Consider the following 21,011-nt stretch of genomic DNA (forward strand, 5'->3'; position numbering starts at 1 on the left):
CTAAAATTTAATTTGATCACACCTTTCACATGCTATGAAATGTTACTGTACTCATCAAAAAAGAGTAAAACGTTTGAGATAATGAGGCCCCAAGAACATCTGGCCACATCTGGTAGTGCAATATGCATAAGGTAATAAAAATATAAGATATTAGAAGGTTACCTTGCAGTGCTGTAACTTAATAATGACTTGCAATAGCCAAAAGCAGATGACCTTAAAAGATACAAATAAGTTAAATAATGAACAATGCATAAAATAAATTCATAATTTTAAATAAACTGAATACGGGACGTGCTTGTATTTGTTTTTTCAAAGGCATACAAATACATTTGTACTCTTTTGAAAAAAAACGCACTTGCTCAATTTGCAAAACTGTAATCACGAGCTTTAATTTTGCATTGCTATAGTTTGTTCCGAGTCGTCATGATTTTGCATTAAACTTTTCATTTTTGTCAAAATGTTAAGGCAATTTAAGATTTTGTTTAGAATTGGTTACAGCTGATCAAGTATGCAAAACTTAGACCCTGTCTGTTGCAAATATTGATTACTCGCTCGGAATTTCTAGCAGTCTTTTTTGAAACGAAAACCAAAATATCAACCAGATGAGGCATTAATCGACTCCAGTTATGCCTCTCAGAATGCAGACTTAGCTGCATTGCTGGTTGAAAGAGAGAGAGAAACTTGAGTTAGATTTCTTTCCTTGACACCTCTAGATCAAGCATTTCAGAGTAGTAGCTCATGTAGTGAGTGTCACAACTCTTCCTTGGTGCTAATAAGGTGGAGAATGTAACATACCGCAAGTTGATACCAACTATGCAGGCCGCACAAAATGGTGGACATCTGTTTATTTGTTTTGTTACACAATTGATTATATAATGAATAGTAAGAGACACAGACTAAAAAGTAAGTATAAGTAAGTCTATTGGATAGTAAGAAATATCGAAAACAGCTTTCATACCGATATTTATTCTGAGCTACTAGAAGGCTATTCATAGCAGAATGTACCAGTTGAACAGCACTACATACGAAGAACCAAACCTTAACATTAGCATAATAAACTGTTATTGACTTTATATATAGCCACAGATATGTGATGGTTATTAAGACTTTGTAGGGGGCGAGTGGAGAAGGTAGAGTGGTTTGTATAGGGAACAACAGTAGTAAAAGATGCATGGTAAACTCTGTTTGCACTAGTCACTCAGTAGGACTTGTTTCAATAGATAGACGAACAATCAGTTTATTAAAATGTATAACTTTTTGTACGACCTCCTTATTACAACTGATATAATCTTTAGAGATTGTTCAAGCTACAAGAAATAAGAATTAAAGTTATTTATTCTACATTGTATAACCTTAAAGGTTGACTTGCAACAAAATTCACATTAAAGTTATTTGATATGAAAAGATTCACTGTCTTACTCTGTTGTGTTGTAGGTGCCAAATATGTGGAAAGGTGATTACAAGCTCTTAAAAGCTCAAAAACGAACAGAAAATCGCAGCCACACGAGACCGCCGTAGTTTAAATTCTCTTTCCAAAACGGCTCAAATGTGACGCAGTTGTGAGAGATGGTTTCTGTTTACACTTTCATGCAACCTTATTCGTCAAAGTATTTTCACAAATATACTTCACGCATTCAATAAAACCATGTCTATTGTTCTTACGCATCTGTTTTATCGTCATCGTAATGTTGTCACTTTTAGCAGTGATATCCTATAACTTACCGTAAAAATTCATTTAATTTTTTAGCCTTATCTTGAAGGAGTACATATCATTGTCTGATAATCATGACAAGCCTGTTGGTCACTTGTGATAATCGAAAAGTGCTGCAAAAATTATTTGCGAAGTATTGGGTCACATGATAAGGATACGACTTGCCGATTAGACCAAACCGAAACAAACTGTAAAGTAGCGAGGATCTATATTTGATACGGGGTCTTTGGTAAAACCCGAAGTGTTTGTCATAAACTAGTGCTACGACAAGTTTTATATTGAGCTTTTTATTGGCCTTTCAATTCACGTGAGAACATCACGTGACAAGACAATAGCCAAATTTCATGGCTACGTCATCGAAATAAAGAGATTTCAATCTACTGCGGCTTTTCGTTTTTGAGCTTTTAAAAGCTTGTAATCACATTTCCACATATTTGGCACTTACAACACAACAGAGTAAGACATGGTGAATCTTTTGATACCAAATAACTGTAATGTGAATTTTATTGCAAGTCAACCTTTAAAGATGAAATTTTTTTAAGTAGATTGTATCAGAAAGTATCGGTATTTGTTTATCATTGGAGAATGCTTTTGATGTTTGAGAAGTGATCTGATTGTCAGGACATTTCAAGATTAAATCAAAAAAACTTGATCTTGGTTAAAACGCCCAGATTCAGGTGAAAATGCAATTATGACGTCTACAGTTGTAAAGAATCCAACAGAATAAAAATGCGTAACACAACCACTTGATCACAATAGTTGATATCAATAACAAGAGAGACAGGCAGCTGAGCAACTAGTGACATCATTTGGGCAAATATCTTTGTGTCGATTATTTTAATCATAAACAAATTTAGTCTATTTTAACCTTGAAATATTCTGGCAATCAGATGACCTCAAACATTAAAAACAATCATAACTGATAGTAAATTACCGGTACCTTCTGATAAAATCTACTAAAATTTTTAGTAACTTTAAAAGGCTTATAGTTTCATCTTACTTGTCCTCAGCTGGTCGAAGATTCAAGAACCAGAAGTTAACAGCGACAACTATCGCATTAAAAGCAAAACAGAATATGCTATCATACATCGTCGCGATGTTCTGCCATTGTTTGACGATCACCTCACATCGGCTTTCAAAACGCTTAAGGCTGCAGATTTCTTCTAGAATTTCTCTGATTGCTTTATCTAACGCTTCATCTGATTGGTCAGCAGACTGTGTAAATGAGCTCTCCTCTTCTTCGATAGAGTGAAAAGACATGGTGGACAGTTCTTGACATGCTGCAGGCTCCTAAATACAGGAGCGCTCATATTTATGGAGCGGTTTAAAATAAACACGCCATTTGTTATGAATTCAAACTTTGTTAAGAATTTATTAAATAAATTATGGCAATATGCTCATCAACAGAAAGCTAAGGATGTTCTACACACGAGTATTATTAAACATCAACTTATATTTAATAATACTCACTCAATAATACTGATATTTGTCTTTTTAGCCTCGTTTTGGTGTAACATAGATATAAAAATTTGCATATTGTGAAAAAATCCAATAAAAACTAAGCTTACATTCACTAAAAACTAGCCAAATTTAACATAGTTTTTAAACGTATGTTTACATGTAATTACATGGAAGTAGATTGATGACCTTTTGTATTAGTAGTGTCTTTGTATTTAGTTGGTCAGCGCTTATTGTTAATCACAGAATAGAAATAAATGGGTACCCAATAAGTATACTATTGTTTTTGAGAATACATATGGTGGCAGACAGAGTGTTTATAAAACTTGCATCTCAAATATGTGTAGCATGTAACGTCTGAGACAATAAATGTAGTGCATTTATGTGTAGTATGTAACGTCTGAGACAATAAATATAGTGCATTTATGTGTAGTATGTAACGTCTGAGACAATAAATATAGTACATTTATGTGTAGTATGTAACGTCTGAGACAATAAATATAGTGCATTTATGTGTAGTATGTAACGTCTGAGACAATAAATATAGTGTATTTATGTGTAGTATGTAACGTCTGAGACAATAAATATAGTGCATTTATGTGTAGTATGTAACGTCTGAGACAATAAATATAGTGCATTTATGCGATAAATGACAAAATGGATTATTAGAAATCTTTATTGTTTTTATTATTATTATTATTAAAACACAAAATAATTATTAGGTAGTCCCATGGTTATGATCATAGTTATATTTTGGATAAATGATATATTTTATTAAAACAAACTGCTATAATAACTTTTGTTCTCAAACAATGACTTACATTGCTATCACTTACACCAGTCTCTCGGGTCTACTTGTACTGGGGGACAACCCTTACAGAAAACCTGAGGTAACCTTCCCATCTCAACTTTCACAAAGGCCACAGTATCTTAGAATGTGCTCTTATTGATTAGTAAGAAAATGAACACTTACTTTATCAAGTAAATCAGTCCGTTGAGTTTCCTTGTTGGTGTCTGGTTCTATACTCAAGGGCTGGTAGTCGATATGCCACAGACAGAGAGGATACTTAAGGTAGTTCATAACAGTGAGCATCCTCTTCCCAGGAGCAGCAGTTTTATGTACGGCATCCTCATACATCCTCTTTACAAATACTACGAGGATCACAGCAGCTGATTGGATAACAAGTAGTATGGTCAGGCACTGACCTGTTGAATATAAACATAAATCATGCCTTGCACTGATGTATTTTGATGCAAATTTTAATCTAAAAAAAATATTTATTAAAATGCAATAAAGTTATCCTTCACTTGTTGTAGTTATGGAAGATGCGCACTGGCTGCAAAAAGTGAACACTGCGAATAGCGTCACTCGCCCCATTTTACATATATTAAAACCGATAATTAAAAAATAAAACTTATATTAAAAAGATTAATATATCATATTATCCTATGATTAAAACATTCAATTCATCATATTGTTTTACCTGAAAGCAAAAGCCTGCACAAACAGATAATCTCTTTCATTGTTGGTAAAAAGAATGCTATGAGGATATCATGCAGTGAAAAACAGTTCTTGTCAGCCAATGACCTTTGACCTTAGACCTTTTGAGAAACTACCTGCTAGTTCAATAAAATTTGACTAATAACTCTATCTTGGAATTCAAGACTAGTAGGAAACTAGTATGAGTCATTACTGAGGCTTCTTCCTTGCTTTTCCATCTTATGTGTCATTCACGAAGACAGAAACCTGACTATTTAAAAATCTGTAATCCTGTGTGCACATGTGTGAGTCTAGTGGCAAGGAATCTCTATGATTGAAGACATGGTGAACTGCAGAGAGTAATTTAAGGTTGGATGCTACTCCTATCACTAACGATGGTCTTAGTCAGGAATTGAACCCCAACCTGTTGTTTGCAGGCGCTCCAGACCACTAGGTCACAGCTGCTCTCACAGAATGTAACAGTCTATAGAAATGATGATGCAGTGATTGGACCGATGAGTTCAAAGGTCAAGGTCATTGTATAAAATTACTAGCTCGCTAACTGACTAGTAAAATAACAATAAAGACCAAAATAAAGATGGAAATAATTTACATTGAACATTAAAGCTTGAAAAAGTGTAATAGTCTAGATTTTCAGAGATTTCAGAGATTCAAAGTTTGAACCAGTGTTTGGCTAACGTCAAATCTTCATCGGAGGCGTTCACTTGTCCCAGATTTTAAAACATACCAGAGAGAGTCATCTGCACAACTGTATTGACTACTCGCTATACTAAGGTCTTTGATGTAGATAATGCAAAAATGCTTGTCGACTGAACTGCCATAAAAGCAGACAGTCAACCAATGAGAAATTATTTGACAATAAAGCATTTTAACAGTTGAAAAATTAATGCCGAAGAGGAACCTCCCGCTCGTAAAATAAGTTTTCCATGTGTGAAAAGGCTTACTCTTTACGTAAATCTAAGGCCGGAACAAATGCAAACAGACAAAAGAGCCTGGAATGGTTGGTAGTATTCAGCCATTTGGATCGAAGCTAAAAACCATGTAGACAACCCTTAGTACAACATATACAGACTGCATGGTGACACCGGACCTAGCAGAGAGATACAGACTGCATGGTGACACTGACCTAGCAAAAAGATACAGGCTGCATGGTGACACTGACCTAGCAGAGATATACAGGCTCTATGGTGACACTGACCTAGCAGAGAGGAATTTTCAGAATCTGGTGGCAGCAGCTCATTGATGATGAGGAGAAACACTGTCTGTGACAGTAAGCCAATCACAGCCAAGTTGACTTTAGCCTCTGATCCGGTTGGAAGGTAGAACGCAGCAAGAGATGAGAATATGATAATTATTGGTGGAATATAGATGTACGTAATGTAAAATCCAGGCAATCTGTTAAACTTCAGAAGCATGTGAACCTCTACAAAACATATCATTGATACATATTCCTCAAATAGTGGTGGGCGTCACGTTGGTACACAGTTTACAGCTTTGGGTTCCAGGACAGCATGAAGTCTCATCCTAATTCTGTTGTCAATGTCTTTGGTGTCACCTCTAAGTACATCTACTGTTATTGTTTGTGCATCTCTATAGCAACAAACGCTGCAGACCAACTACAATTCAGTGTCTGTGATCAACACTTTATTAACTTGTCAATTCTGCCCAATCCCAACTTACAAGCATTGAATAGGAAATATTGGTCTACATTCCTTAAAAAGAGCTTTCTTAAAACCATGGCTTGTGGTAACTGCATGGAAATATCATTGAGTTTAAAACTAATAATATTTTGAAAAACTATCTTGATGGTCAACTATAGAAAGTATGAGAGAGATACGCAGGTTAACAGTAAAATTAACAATGAAAAAGTTATGTTCTACCTGTCAAGATTGAAAATCTGCTGCGTAAAACATCATAATGCAAATAATTACATAACATTATATCATTGTAATATTTCTATGCAAAAGAAAGTTATCTTAAAATAAATTTTAAGAAAATGGAAACACTAAACTACTTGGTGACTAGCTGAATGCCTGGTGTTGCATGGGTAATTAAAAGAGTTTTTGAATAAAAAATTTATTTTTACTCAGGTAATTTTTTACCTAATGAATTTGAGTAACATAATCTAGTAACTTTACCATAATAAGAGCTGGCATTGTAAGTTAAGCCACTGTTAGGAAAAAATATTGTGTCATGATCTCTCACGCAACAATTATATTTTAATGTGCTAGGTGAAGCATGAAGCCATCAAAGACTGGCTGGTGCATAAGTATGTTCATAATTATTCTTCACTACGGCCAGTTAAACATGTAGTCTGTTGGTCTAGTATAAGTCTTGCTGCAGTCCTAGAAGTTCTGAGTTCAAATCCAGTACAAACTGAATTTTTCATTCCAAAAACTTTATCGCTATACCTGGACAAACGAATGACAAATGACAAACACTGAGGTTTATTTATATACAGTGAATACTCCTATAATAAATACCTCCTATGGCGTAAAAAATTTGTGTGAGGTTTTTGCTTCATACTACATAAAAAATTCTATGTAACGCAAAGTGTCAAGTCAATTCGGGTGAGTTTTCAAAGTTTGATTTGAATGTTAAAGGTTGACTTGCAACAAAATTCATATTACAGTTATTTGATATCAAAAGATTTACTATGTCTTACTCTGTTGTGCTGTAGGTGCAAAATATGTGGGAATGTGATTACAAGCTATTAAAAGCTCAAAAACGAACAGTTAATTGCAGCCACACGAGACCGCCGTAGTTTGGATTCGCTTTCCAAAACGGCTCAAATGTGACGTAGCTGTGGGAGATGGTTTCTGTTTACACTTTCATGCAACCTTATTCGTCGAAATATTTTCATAAATATACTTCACGCATTCAATAAAACCATGTCTATTGTTCTTACGCATCTGTTTTATCGTCATGGTAATGCTGTCACTTTTAGCAGTGATATCTTATAACTTACCGTAAAAACTCATTTAATTTTTTAACCTTACCTCGAAGGAGTACATATCAGTGCCTGATAATCAAGACGAGTCTGTTGGTCACCTGTGATAATCGAAAAGTGCTGCAAAATTATTTGTGAAGTATTGGGTCACATGATCAGATTACGACCAGACGATTCGATCAAGCCGAAACAAAACTGTAAAGGTAGCGAACATCTATATTTGATACGGGGTCTTTGGTGAAACCCGAAATGTTTGTTATAAACTAGTGCTACGATAAGTTTTATATTGAGCTTTTTATTGGCCTTTCAATTCACATGAGAACATCACGTGACAAGGCAATAACCAAACTGTCATGACTACGTCAGAGAAATAAACAGATTCCAATCTACGACGGATTTTCGTTTTTTAGCTTTTAAGAGCTTGTAATCACATTTCCACATATTTGGCACCTACAACACAGCAGAGTAAGACATGGTGAATCTTTTGATACCAAATAACTGTAATGTGAATTTTAATAACATTACTACATTATAGCATCCCTATAATAACATAAACGTTCCTGGAATGAATTATTTTTGTTGTAAGAGCGCTTACCGTATATAGATTTAGACTCAGGTCCTACAATAGTTCAATCATTTAGAGTTCCTTTATATGAAGATGTAAACAGTCTATGGTGCATATACAACTAAACCACTACTTACAAATACACTGTAAGTTATTTAATTCATTCCATAGCTCAGTGACTTATCACGCCTCCTTAATAAATACTGCAGATCGTTATGCATACCAATGAAAAAAATTCATTATAGATATATCAGTGAGTTAAGGGAGTCCGCAAGAGAGTTCGCAGTATGAGCCAATTAGAGAAGAGTTAACTCCAAAAAAGCAAAACTTCGATATCAAATATAGTCGAAATTAAGGAGTGAGACAGAACGGTGAAAAAAATGTCTTGAGTTAGTGGCAGAAGATGAAGTGTAAAAAAATCCTGTCAGAAAACGTATGGTATGACAGGTTGGAGGTAAATTCATCTATAGAAAACTATAGGTCTGTAGGTGTTCTCTATATTTCTCTATATACCTATAAAGTTAATGCCGGTACGTACCAGCATAGGGAACATTTCTGTAAATGTTCACATATCTCCTGGCTGAATAACTTATTAGTTTCCACTCAACATTTTTATGCAAGTCTCTAGCATCACCTACAGAGAAAAAACGCAATTGTAATGCTACAAAAATACTATCAAGTCTATTAATAAATACGCGTGAAATGAAGTCACTAGTTAGTAATTATTGTCGTTGCTATAGTTCATATAGACTATTGCGTTTATGTTACAGCACTGCGAATCTCTATTCTGTCAGTCTCTTTGCAACTATAGACATCATGTCATAATCACACTTTCGCATAAAGCTGAGAGTTTTAACCACAATCAAGTTTTCTCAATTTTAATCTTGGAACATACCATAGCAGTCGGATCACTTCAAACATCAAAAACAATCGCAAATGATAAAAAATACCAAATACTTTCTGATAAAACTTACTGAAACGTTGTGGAAGTTCATTTTTTGAAAGTAGATTTTTTTAAATCCAAAAATGGTAGAAATGGACTCAGCTCAAAATAACTAAGCAGAAACCTCAGTAAACCGGTAAACATACCAGAAAGCAAACATATTCGCAGGCAGGTAAGTTATCATCTAGGTGTTAGAGTAAGAAAATTTGATTATCGAACAAGCCAGTAAGTTTAGAGTACTACACTAAAAAAGGTTAACTGGGTTAATATGATCTGGATGAGAGATTAGCTCTAATTTTAAACAGATGTATCAGATAATGAAGCCACCATAATGACACCTGCCTAAAGGGGTTAGCAATGACAAGCCGTACCAATGAAAGCATTGCAGCAGTTAAAACTCATTTAAAGAGCCCTTAGCACTAACAGTAGAACGAAGTCTTGTCAAATGTCATCTACTTAATCTGACTAAGCTGTGCAGCAGAAATGACAAGCCTATTCCAGAAGGTACTTTCCTGCTCTTGCGCTACTTTCAATGCGTTTCTATGCTTAAAATGCTGCCCGCTGCCGACGAACTCAGTTCCTAGCATTTCAACAATTTGAAGTTGCACTGTATAAATTTTTTCAAGATTAGCGATGTATCTCTCAAAACTTGGTAAAGTAGACTATCTTTTGGGTCAAGGTCACTTTTCGATTCATGCATAGTCAACTAGTTGCACCAACTAAGCAAAGATACCTGATCGCAATGCTGAATTTTTTTACCTCCACTGAAAAGAGCTTGACCCTCTATCATCAATTCAGATCCATCAGCAGTGAGCATTTCTATCATGTCAAATAGTACTTTTGCAATGCATGCCTCGGCACAAATTTAGCAAAGCAAAATGGTGACAAAATGGTAATGCATCGTTAGAGCTACCATTTGATGCGGGGCATTGAATGGTAACGCTACCATTTGATGAGATAGTCGGATGCCATACGTTACCATTTTGATGATTCGGAGTGGAAGTAACTCCGAACTGAAACATGGAAAACAGTATTTCTATTCTCAACACCTTTTTAGTCACCATTCAGAATTGCGACCAACATAAAGCTTTGTTTCATTTCTCTACGAGTAACACTAAACACCTCCTCCTCCCCAAATGATAACAAATAGACTGTAAACCATATTGAAAAACACCTAAAATATCGTTCTTACTGAGTTCCAGACTGAACAATTGTTTATGTAGTGATAGCTGTGCTAGTGCGGTGAACGATTGCCAAGGCCAGAGCCAGATGACAGAGAGAAGCCGACCCCAAGGCGACCAATACCACGACTGGATCGAGCCCTGAGTCAGCAGACGATACGGCTGGTAATACTTCCAGCTGGCCGAAGGTCAGCCGCTGAGTTGACTATGCTACTGAGGGGCGGAGCCAAACTAAGATTAAAAGTATTAAAGACATCACAGAAGTGACAAAGATCAGAGCACCTGAAAGTCTCATTCTATGTAGTCAATGTATACACACTTTTGACTGTATTATTATATATTTAAAAATATATATTTATTGCCTTGCACTTGAGTAATTTGTTTCTTTGTGGACGAGTAGAGAAACTCAGCCAGTTCCTTTACACTAGTACAACTAATAGATACAATGTAAAGATTAGCTAAAACTCATATCTCTGATAAAACTAGTTAATGGATGAATTTTCTGTTTGTGTTTTGTGCAGTCTCACAAAATACATCTTTGCAGTGGAAGACTAGCATATCTAAGTAATCACGTTTCTCTATGTTTTCATGTCACGGTTAATTCACTCATTTGCATCAATTGGCGTTAATATGCAAGGCACGAAAGCTCATTGAAAAACTTATCACATGGCATCTCCACGAGCACACAATTCCAAACCCGCATCATCCGCACGTTGGAAACTTAAGGAAGGTAAAATGCTTGCGGTAGATTGAATGACTAGTTCACCAAAACGGTAAACAGTTTTTGAACTCCTACTCTTAGTTGTTACAAAAACATAGAAGCTTATCTATATAAGGTTATGAAGGCAAGATAAATTTTTCATTTTCTCATCCACACATATACTAGAACATCTATATTATTATATGGTTGACAGTATTGAAATGTCAACTATATTGGAGTTGTTCCTCCTTTTTAAAATTTTACCTTGTCTCAAGAATCCAGTACATCTTAACTGGTCAGACTCACCTTCCTCTCGAAGGTAATCAACATCAATATCATCCAGTTGATCCACCCAACTGCCAAAAATTATGCGACACTCTTGTGTATCATACGGAAATTTCCTGACATTAAATTTACAAGATGTGTCGACAACGACAGGAGCGAGCCAGGTGATGAACCCAGAGGAATTCACGTTCATGTAGAAGTCTTCAGCCCCTTTATGAGACACTGCTGGGTACAGTCTAAAATCATAAGAAGCTTTTGCAAGACTGAGACCAGCCTAAAAAAGCTCACAGTTTATTAAGAGTTGTCTGACACTGTGACTGGTCTGAAGTAGCTTTCAAATAGTGTAGTAGACAAGCTACCACAGTCAAAGAGACCAAAGAAACCTACAAGGGTTGATAACTCTCGATCAACACTCAAGTTAAATCGCATCATTTATTATTATTATTAATTTTATTTTCCTTTTTTCTTTAACATGTTTAGTCATATTATATATTCACTAAAAACATAAAGTAACAGAATAATATAGAAAGATGAGGAAATGTTTTAGATAAGATGTTTTTAATGTTAGAGGTTATCTGACTGCCAGGATGTTTCAAGATTAAAATTGACAAAACTTGATCACAGTTAAAATGCTCAGAAGAAAAAGAACTCTCCGAAGATGATGTCAGTAGTCACACTTTTTGTTTTTCCTTCTCGTTATGACATTGGCTATAGCAGTCAAATCGCAGTGTTACGGGCCTCTATTGACATATATTATATTTTGTATTTGCTCATGATTGTTAAAATAAAGCTGCAAATATAGCCTCAAATACATTGCTGTAGATGTTTTACATAATTTAATGATAGGTTGGTTAGAAAGCATTTCCTCTTTTCCCTCTAAATGCTGTATTAACATATAAGTACTCGATGCCGATGAGACCATATACTTATGACTTATAAAGACTATGCCCGACTATTGATGTCATTTTCGGAAAAAGTCTAGGCATGTCTTTATCTTCTGAGCATTTTAACAGCGATCTGGTTATTTTAATTTTAATCTTGAAACATCCTGGCAGTCAGATCACCTAAAACAACAAACAAAATTTCAAATGATAGAAAAATATTTAAACCTTTTAATAACATTTTTGTAAAATGCTATGATAATAACCCTTTGAATATAAATTTTTTTAGGCCATGATGCTAATTCGTAAGATCATCAGATGGAAAAACAGTTACTCTGACACAATGTTGAAGATGATATCAAAGTCTAGTACTGTAACTTAATAACTTTAAAAAAGGTAATTCACGTAAATTTTAGAGTTGTCAGACCTTGCGTGATGTTAACTATCTACTGTACTATGTTTGCAGTCCTGAGATGGTATACCGTAAATCCTCATATATAAGCCACACTTGTGAACTTAAAGATTTTTTTAAAAGTTTGATGTGTTTATGTGGTTTATACTTGGTGGTGGCTTATACACAAGGATGTACTGTATTTTAAAGATATAAATTATGCTGCCGGCCAATGGGACGCTGAGAATGTGTGACTACACAGTTCAAGGTGAAGTGATATCTAGCCGAGTAAACTCTATCCTCATGAGATGCGTTCAACAGAGAAGATATGTCAGTCTGTGCCCAACCAGAAAGTTATGACTAGTTAATGACACGCACAGATAAATCAATGTTATAAAATAGCTAGATGCTCTGTGTCTTCAATTTTGGCTTCAACTGAAACTTCAACCTTTCACTTAAGTTGGAGTTGCCTACTCACGAGTTGTAAATGCAAAGGTCAGGTGTCCAAAGATCATCAGCTCTCATCTTTACATCCTCAATACCTCCCCAGTTCTCTTTGTTCCAGATTATAAATTCATCTCTCCAGTACTAAGTCATAGAAAAAAACAAATACTTCTCAATTAACTGTTCAAATTTTTCCTTTTTAATAATGGCTGCTCATGACTTTATTGCTATACAGAAAAACGTGACATCTTTATTTTTATAAGTCATGGAAACAGACCCGTTACAAACTAACCAACAAATTTTTCATGTTCGGAGTTCAACATTGCTCATTCACTATATTACTCTTACACCAAAAAAACATTCATTTATTACAAAGTTTTTTAATTTCTAATATTAGTAGCAGGTAAGCGGCTGGCCTTTTGTATTTGGAGCTGTCTACTTTAAATAGACAGGGGAGCATAACCCCCAAAGCAAGTTTGAGGCGAAGTAGTAGGTTTATCACTGCTAAGCTGAACTAGTTGTAACTTAGCAGCATGCAGCTGCATAGAAAGTCTTAAACGGAAATAAAGAAATTACAAAGCTGATTGTGTAATACAAGATACCGCCTTATAAAAAATTGCCTGGACTCGTTGTTTAGCTAGTTGTTTAGTAAGCAAGCCAGTTCTCCATTCATATTTATCTCTCACCATGCGCATCCAGAAGGTCGCTTTCAACAACTGCCTCTTTTCATCCTACAAAGGTTCATCAATGATGCTTTGACATCTACAGGTATAACGGAGTGAATCGGTGAGCATGCATCACCAATACTGTTTAGATATTTACAGATATAAGGGGTGGATACAGTAACTACGCATCCCCAATATTGTTTATATATTTTTAGGTATAAAGGGTGGAGGCAATGACCATGCCTCACCATTGATGCTCAGCTATTTACAGTATAAAATAAATGTAGTGGTACATAATAATACAGTATATATAAATAATAATATAGATATAATGAATAATAATAATATAGATATAATGAATGTAAACGACAGAGATAAACTAAATTTTATTTAAAGGTTTTTAAGAATTACATGTAGCTGATGTCATCAATGCTGATGTCATCAATGCTGATGTCATCAATGCTGATGTCATCAATGAAACCACCAAAAGGAGGCCTTGTCACTTTTTCTGAGTTGAGCTTTGACAGTGCGTTATACCACTGGCTACTTGTAAAACCTGAAAGTTTGTGTCATGTAGCATAATTTTTCGATTTTTCTTTAGTAGAATGTTTTTTCCTTACTAGTCTAAAGGTATTCATCTCTCAAGGATCAAGAAAAGACATTTATGTTCATGAAGAAACACGCTACAGCTTTCAAAATATTTAAACATGATAGAATTGCATGACAGCCCTCTCACAGTTCTCTCTCTTTTATATGAGATGTTGATAGAATATGACTTTTGTCTGTTGAAATCCCTTATCCATACTTTTCCAATTCATATTGTTTATTTAGCCTTGATGTGTTTTACTGTGTAGAACCTATTGATAAGGCCCTAGTTACTAGCGTGTGGAGATTAGGTAACAGTAACTAAACATACATTCATGTGACAACTATAGCTTGAGCTATATAGTAGCTCTATAGCTATGAAGCTCTACATGGCGGTCACTGTGAGATAAACTAAACACATTCATGTTGGATAGGAAATTTTAAAAACCATTTTAATGTGGCTCTTTATGAAGGTGCATTCACTTACCACATCAATAATGTGTCGCAAAGCAATGTCAAGATTTATTTTTGTATTTTTTGTCCTATTATGGACCGGCCGAACTCCACTGTTGTACAGCTCCAGTAGGGAATGTCTTAGCTCGTAGATGAGTGGCACTTCCGCTGCTGTGAGTTTTCCTCTCACTACAAATAATTAATCAAAAAGAGTGTTCAACATTTTAAATTGTGTACAATTGAAAGATGTTCAAACAATTTTGATATTTTCCGTGTATGGCTGATATATTTGGCATATATATTTTGTGTTTATTTCTTTCATTCCCTTCACATTTAGGATATCTGTTACTTTATCCGTCGAATTTGCTTGTGAATATTAAAAAGTTATACAACCATATCTACTCTAAGATATTTCAACTGGCATTTTATTCAATTAATGAAGGCACCTTCACCAAATGTCACAGCAGCATATGATAAGGCACTGAAGGCTTTCAAGAGCTTCATCTGTGTAAATGGTAATAATAACTACTATATACACACTTCTGTACCCTATAGGACAAGTCAAGGATGTCTGAAAACAGTCTACCATAATCTACCTTTCGTCGCTAACTAGTAGAAATAAATTTAGTTCTACTTAAATAAAAATAATACCTTATATATAGCGGAGGTTACAAAGAGGTTGAACAGTCGTGGCAACAACATATCTTGTTATTCTTTAAAATAGTGTATTAGTTCTTTTTGACTTTGGGTTAAATATGCATAGGCATCTTAATTGTGTTTCTTGTAAGGCTGGGTCGTTTTGGACACCAACACTATACTGAGACCGCACCTGTTTAAACCGATACCGTACCGCATACCGACATTGAGAGAACAACTCCCAAAATCATATGGTTCGGTTTACACACCAACAAATACCGCAAAATGAGACAAAAATCGCATGAATTTTTGGGAGATGTGTTCCACCTACCATTGCTCCGCATCACTCGCCAGCTTAGTCGGAGGAAGGCAACTCCAGCTCTACTTTACTGGAGTACAGGGTTCCGTGTGCTAAGCAAACCCTTGTACAAGGGATGACATTATCCACCTGTTGTTCCTTCCACTCAATTTTAAAGTTGGATATTGTGTATTCTTTATTTTAGACGAGCGTGTAGAAAGCAAGCATAGAATACAGAATCACAGATACACATAAAATCATGTACCATTTTGTTGGGAATAAACCCCGCTCTTCAGCAATGAACGACAATTTATTTTATTTATATGTAATTACAAATACCGGATATAATACAACATTAAATTTGACAGCGTTGACTGCAATCCTACATACATCTACAAGTAAATTGCGTGCTTATTAATAACTAACATGGAAGAGTAAGCAGCATGGTTTCTACATCTAATGCAGTGTATCAAAGCATTGCCAAACATCGGATTTCGATGATGTCGGTGTTAAAACTTCCAAGTCTGCATCTTCGATAGATTTCAATGATGATGATGTCGGTGATAAAAACTCCAAATCAGCATCCTCGGTGTCTTCACCTACCAATGATGACAAAAATCAATTGGAGTGCGAACTACAAACTAAACAGAAACATAAAATATAGAGCAGTCCGCGAACGTGAGGAGAGTGAACAGCGAAGAGTAAAATTTGGCAAGCAACAGTGTCTATATCAGTAATTGTCATTCTAAAAGCTTTGAACAATGTCTATATCATAAAATTTTGTTCTTAAGAGCTTCAAAGAAATAACTCACATTATTAAAATGATAGATTTTATTTAAGTTCAAGCGGTTAGTTAAAAGCAGACTGGAAACAAAACGCTTAATGACAAGGAACTAATTAATACAATTAAAAAGATAATGCAACTGACAAAGTGTATGGTTTGGAAATTATCATTGACAGTCATAACAAACATGAATATTTTGAGTTCGAGTCTCGAATAAATAATGTTCTCATTAATTCTGCTGCCTAGCTAGTATTTGCTCTCCATTTGGATTTATAAAAAAATAGTACGGACACTAAAACTGCAATAACTGGCAAGTCAATGTTCAAGGCTGTCCATCTGATTAGCATCAATCTTTATTGAATCAAGAATAAAAAAATGATGATCCGCACCCATTCATACGATAGATTTAGACTTAGAGATTAGAATAAAAAATCAAATGCCTCCCAGCCATACCAACTAATGCACCAAGTCCCGACACAAACCTAAGGTGTGACCACTCATGGCCTGATATCGAGTATAATAAGAAACAATGTAGGCATTTACCTTCTGCGATACTCTCGCCGCCCATTCTAGAATGCCGACTCTTCTTCCCGCAAAGGATGGCCCCCCTGCGACGAAACATCATTTCCATCCACCAATCAACCTGCTCAATTTTGGCGCTCCCGTCTACCATGTGACAACGGTCGCTCAGTCTACCTGGGTGCGTACCGATACCGCATGAATGTTCACATAATTGTTTGGTATCCTCGGTACATGAACAACCGAACCGCGCGGTTCCATTGTGACGTTTTAAACGCTCGGTTTTAAAAGCAAGTACCGCGAAAAGGCGGTAATACCGACATACCGCCCAGATTTAGTTTCTTGATCGGTTTGATCACTTAGAATTATTTATGTTGATTACACATCTCTAGTTCATTAAAGCGTTTATATTACAGGAATATAAAGATATCAATAGAAAACTGCAAATTCATCTATAGGCTTGCTTTACATCTAAATAAAAGGTGAATCCATATTTATAAAAGGTGTAGCAACTCAAAAACTTCCTTATATTCTAGTACTTATGATACAAAAGCTATACTATTTAACTTGATACAAAACTGCCATATTCATCAGACAAGTGTTTGTCCAGCAGCAAGATAGACAGAGAACCTGCTGACACCATTGTTCATGTTAGCCTATCCTAAACATCTGTATACTAGAGTTGATTCTTCCCATGAGCTAATTAACAATGTAAATATATTTAAACTGGTCTGGTAAAGGAATGATAATCAATTCCTTCTATATGTAGAATATACTGGACACTTTTAATATCACCTTAATAGAGAGCTAGTTGAACATTGAGGTTAAGTGTGTAAACTATGAATGCATTTCCCTTAAACCAAAATGTATAGATATAAAGATGAGATTATTAAGACTAGACGTACAGGTAAAAGAGGATTCATAATGCAAAACACATAAAAACACTATTGCCGCAGTAATAATACTACTGCAGAATGGAAACACACTAATAGAGCACATTCTGTACCACAGCAGCTGCTGCTGTGGTACAGAATGTGCTCTATTAGTGTGTTTCCATTCTTTGAATGGAAGTCGCTTTGAAGTCGCTTCTTGAAGCCATTTTATTTTGCTACATTTGCGCAAAGACATTCGCTGTGAGAGTACTATTTGACATCACAGAAACACAAACTGCTGATGGTTCTGAATCAACAATACTCAGCTAAGCTCTCCCCAGTGGAAGTAAAAAATTCCAGCATAAAGCCACAATGATTTCTGCTACAAAAACGTTCTACTGCTACTCACTATTGTTTATGCTTGACTTTTTGCCTTTACAGTAACATTTACATGTCAGTGATGGGTTACATGTCAGTGATGGGTTACATGTCAGTGATGGGTTACATGTCAGTGATGGGGTACATGTCAGTGATGGGTTGCTCATATGAGGATAATGACAAAATAACTACTTCTTTAGATCTGGTATTTGACTACGCATGAATTGAAAAGTGAGCATGACCCGAAAGAGTCTACATTTTGCAAGTTGATTTGAAAGATACACACTAATTTTTAAAAAGACCTATATAGTGCAACTGCAAATCGTTGAAACAGTAGGGGCACAATTTCTCTGGCAACAGACAGCTCCAAACCTTTAAAGCATGAAAATACAGTGAATAACTTCACCATTCGGAAAGTTGAGTAAGCCTTATTTCTAGAATCAGTTTTTTCAAAGAGGGCTAGTATTTGACTTCTGTTAACTTTTTCTTCCTACATATCGCTACTTGGGTTATACTAAGGGCAATGGGCTACATGTATGTAAAAGACAACAGTACACTGACTTTGTGCGTAAAGGTAATTAGAAAGCATTATTATATGATCAAATGAGAGTTGTGTTAGCAAATCAAAAATGTCAGTTCTTTCCTAATAACCATTTGCCAGCATAATTTGAGCTCTAAACTCCTCCATTCAGTTCTGTAACTAGGAATAAGTTGAATTAAAAACAGCTTTTTCATTTCATGTTAGCTGGCTATACAGGGCTATATAGCTATGCTATACAGGGCAATGGAGTGACATGACAGTATAATCAATATATCTGCATTAATTAAGTCCACTTTGTCATTGTGTGTGTGTCTATCTGTTTGTCAAGATGAATTCCATGCCTTTTATCATCTTTTGGCTGATTTTATCCAAATTTCACAGTCATTTACTGCATGCCTCCTTACTGCATGCCTACCTACTGCGTGCCTACCTACTGCGTGCCTCCCTACTGCATGCTTCCCTATAAAGGTTTCAAAACCTCAGGTGGTTTTTGAGAATCAGCCTCTTGAGAGCTCATTGAACATTAAAGACATCATGGGGCACTGTCAGACTTTTAAACTTTTATTTTAAACTTACATAATGTTTAGAAATGTCTGCTATAACAGACAAATCTATGGCTCCTCTACTCACACCTCACCCCCATTTTCTGCAGCCCCTTTTCTGGAAGCACAGCTATCCCCCGACTCTACAGTCTACATACACATACAATCATAGATTTAGCGATTCAACAAAAATATTAGAAGTATAATCTCACCTTGTATACTGATGAAACACAGCAAAGCACCTGCAAACGCTGGCAGAGCAAAAGTCTTCATATTGACTGATTTAACAAACAGCAGATTAATGCTAATAGCCACCTTCACTCCAAGTCATCTAAGGATGACATTGACCTTTTATTGATTTGACACTCTTGACACACATAATAGGTGCTCCTTGCCTACTGGTGAGGCACCTGTACTTCGATGATATTGCGGGTAGCTTGAATGTTCAATAGCCATAATTAGAGGGTTAAGTAACATCTGGTATTTGTACATTGACCTCTGCAGACAACACTCAATTGTAAGACTTTGAATAAGAATAGAGATCTGTTGGAGTAGATAGAGTAGTAACAAGGCAATAGCATAATTGAAATATATAATTTCTAGGGAAACAATATGAACAATATAATAACAAGCAGTCTAGTATGTTAGAACCTTATTAATAAAAGTTAATAGTATGAATGGCAAAAAGTCATACATTCCATAAACTATTTGTAAAATCAGTATTCATTAGATGGAGGGTCTGAAGGCAAGCTATATGAATTAATAAAGGAAATAGGATTTGAGAATAGCAGTTTTCAACAGAAAATAGTCTGTTCCTTTACTGATTTGTGCTAAAACTAAAATTGGAGTCACCTTTCTTATGTAATATTTTTTACTGATGAGATCAGGAGAAGATGACTACATATTCTTACTACTCCTTACACAATAATAGCTTGATTTACGGAGTGTTTTAACATACAACGTAAAAGTGAAGCAAGTATCTTGATATATGAAGTAATTTTTAACATAAAAAGTATTTTATAATTAAAAGTGACGATACAAATTATAAAGAAAATAGAAATAATTTAAAATACAAATTAAGTTAATTTAAATTGTATCTAGTGTAAGTTAGAGTAGGTCACACTGAGTACTTCAAGCACCTACTTTCTTACCAAATTAAACTTCCATTAACAAGTCTCTAAAGTGAGGTACCAGTAAAAGCCTTTTTTACTTATTATTACGTATTAGTTTAGGCTTTTATATATAATCTCACGACCAAACGAGCGGATGCGAAGTTTGAGAGTTTTTATGATAAATGCATGTGCACACAACTTTTGAAAATTATTCATCAACAATGAGACGAACCCTTTGTCTCGAAATTTCATCAACAAATTTAACCATCGTTTTGTAGATTAGTTTAAGTATAATAACGATACAAAAACACATATAGGCCTGTTTAAATATATTACCAAGTCTTTGTAAATTATCGAAATTCTCTTAAAACTTACCCATCTGATCGGATTATACACAAATAGACAGATTAATTTGGCTGAAAATCGTTATTAAAACTTGCTAAGCCTTACTTTTATAAAAGTTAAGACCGGAAATTGAAACTCCGAGCGACAGAGAATAGAACGATTAAGTCGTGCGCATTTCACGAAAAAATAACGTGCACTTTTCACCAGTCTATAGCATTGTCGAATTGCCGAAGGTTTCGGTAATTAACGTAGGAGTACAGAAATCATTTCA

At 35.2% G+C, this 21,011-nt stretch overlaps 1 protein-coding gene across 1 annotated transcript; it reads right to left on the reverse strand.

Annotated features, from left to right (window-relative positions):
- Window positions 1-2,707: 2,707 nt before the first annotated feature.
- Window positions 2,708-17,104, reverse strand: LOC137408666 (neuronal acetylcholine receptor subunit alpha-10-like). The gene is made up of 8 exons (XM_068095248.1): window positions 16,975-17,104; window positions 14,748-14,902; window positions 13,631-13,741; window positions 13,045-13,154; window positions 11,316-11,530; window positions 5,869-6,093; window positions 4,143-4,375; window positions 2,708-3,001 (listed from the first exon to the last, which is right to left on the reverse strand). The coding sequence occupies exons 1-8, from the start codon at window positions 17,102-17,104 to the stop codon at window positions 2,708-2,710; spliced, it is 1,473 nt and encodes a 490-aa protein (XP_067951349.1).
- Window positions 17,105-21,011: the final 3,907 nt, after the last annotated feature.

This window comes from Watersipora subatra, chromosome 11 (genome assembly GCF_963576615.1).
Source record: "Watersipora subatra chromosome 11, tzWatSuba1.1, whole genome shotgun sequence".
Lineage (NCBI taxonomy): Eukaryota > Metazoa > Bryozoa > Gymnolaemata > Cheilostomatida > Watersiporidae > Watersipora > Watersipora subatra.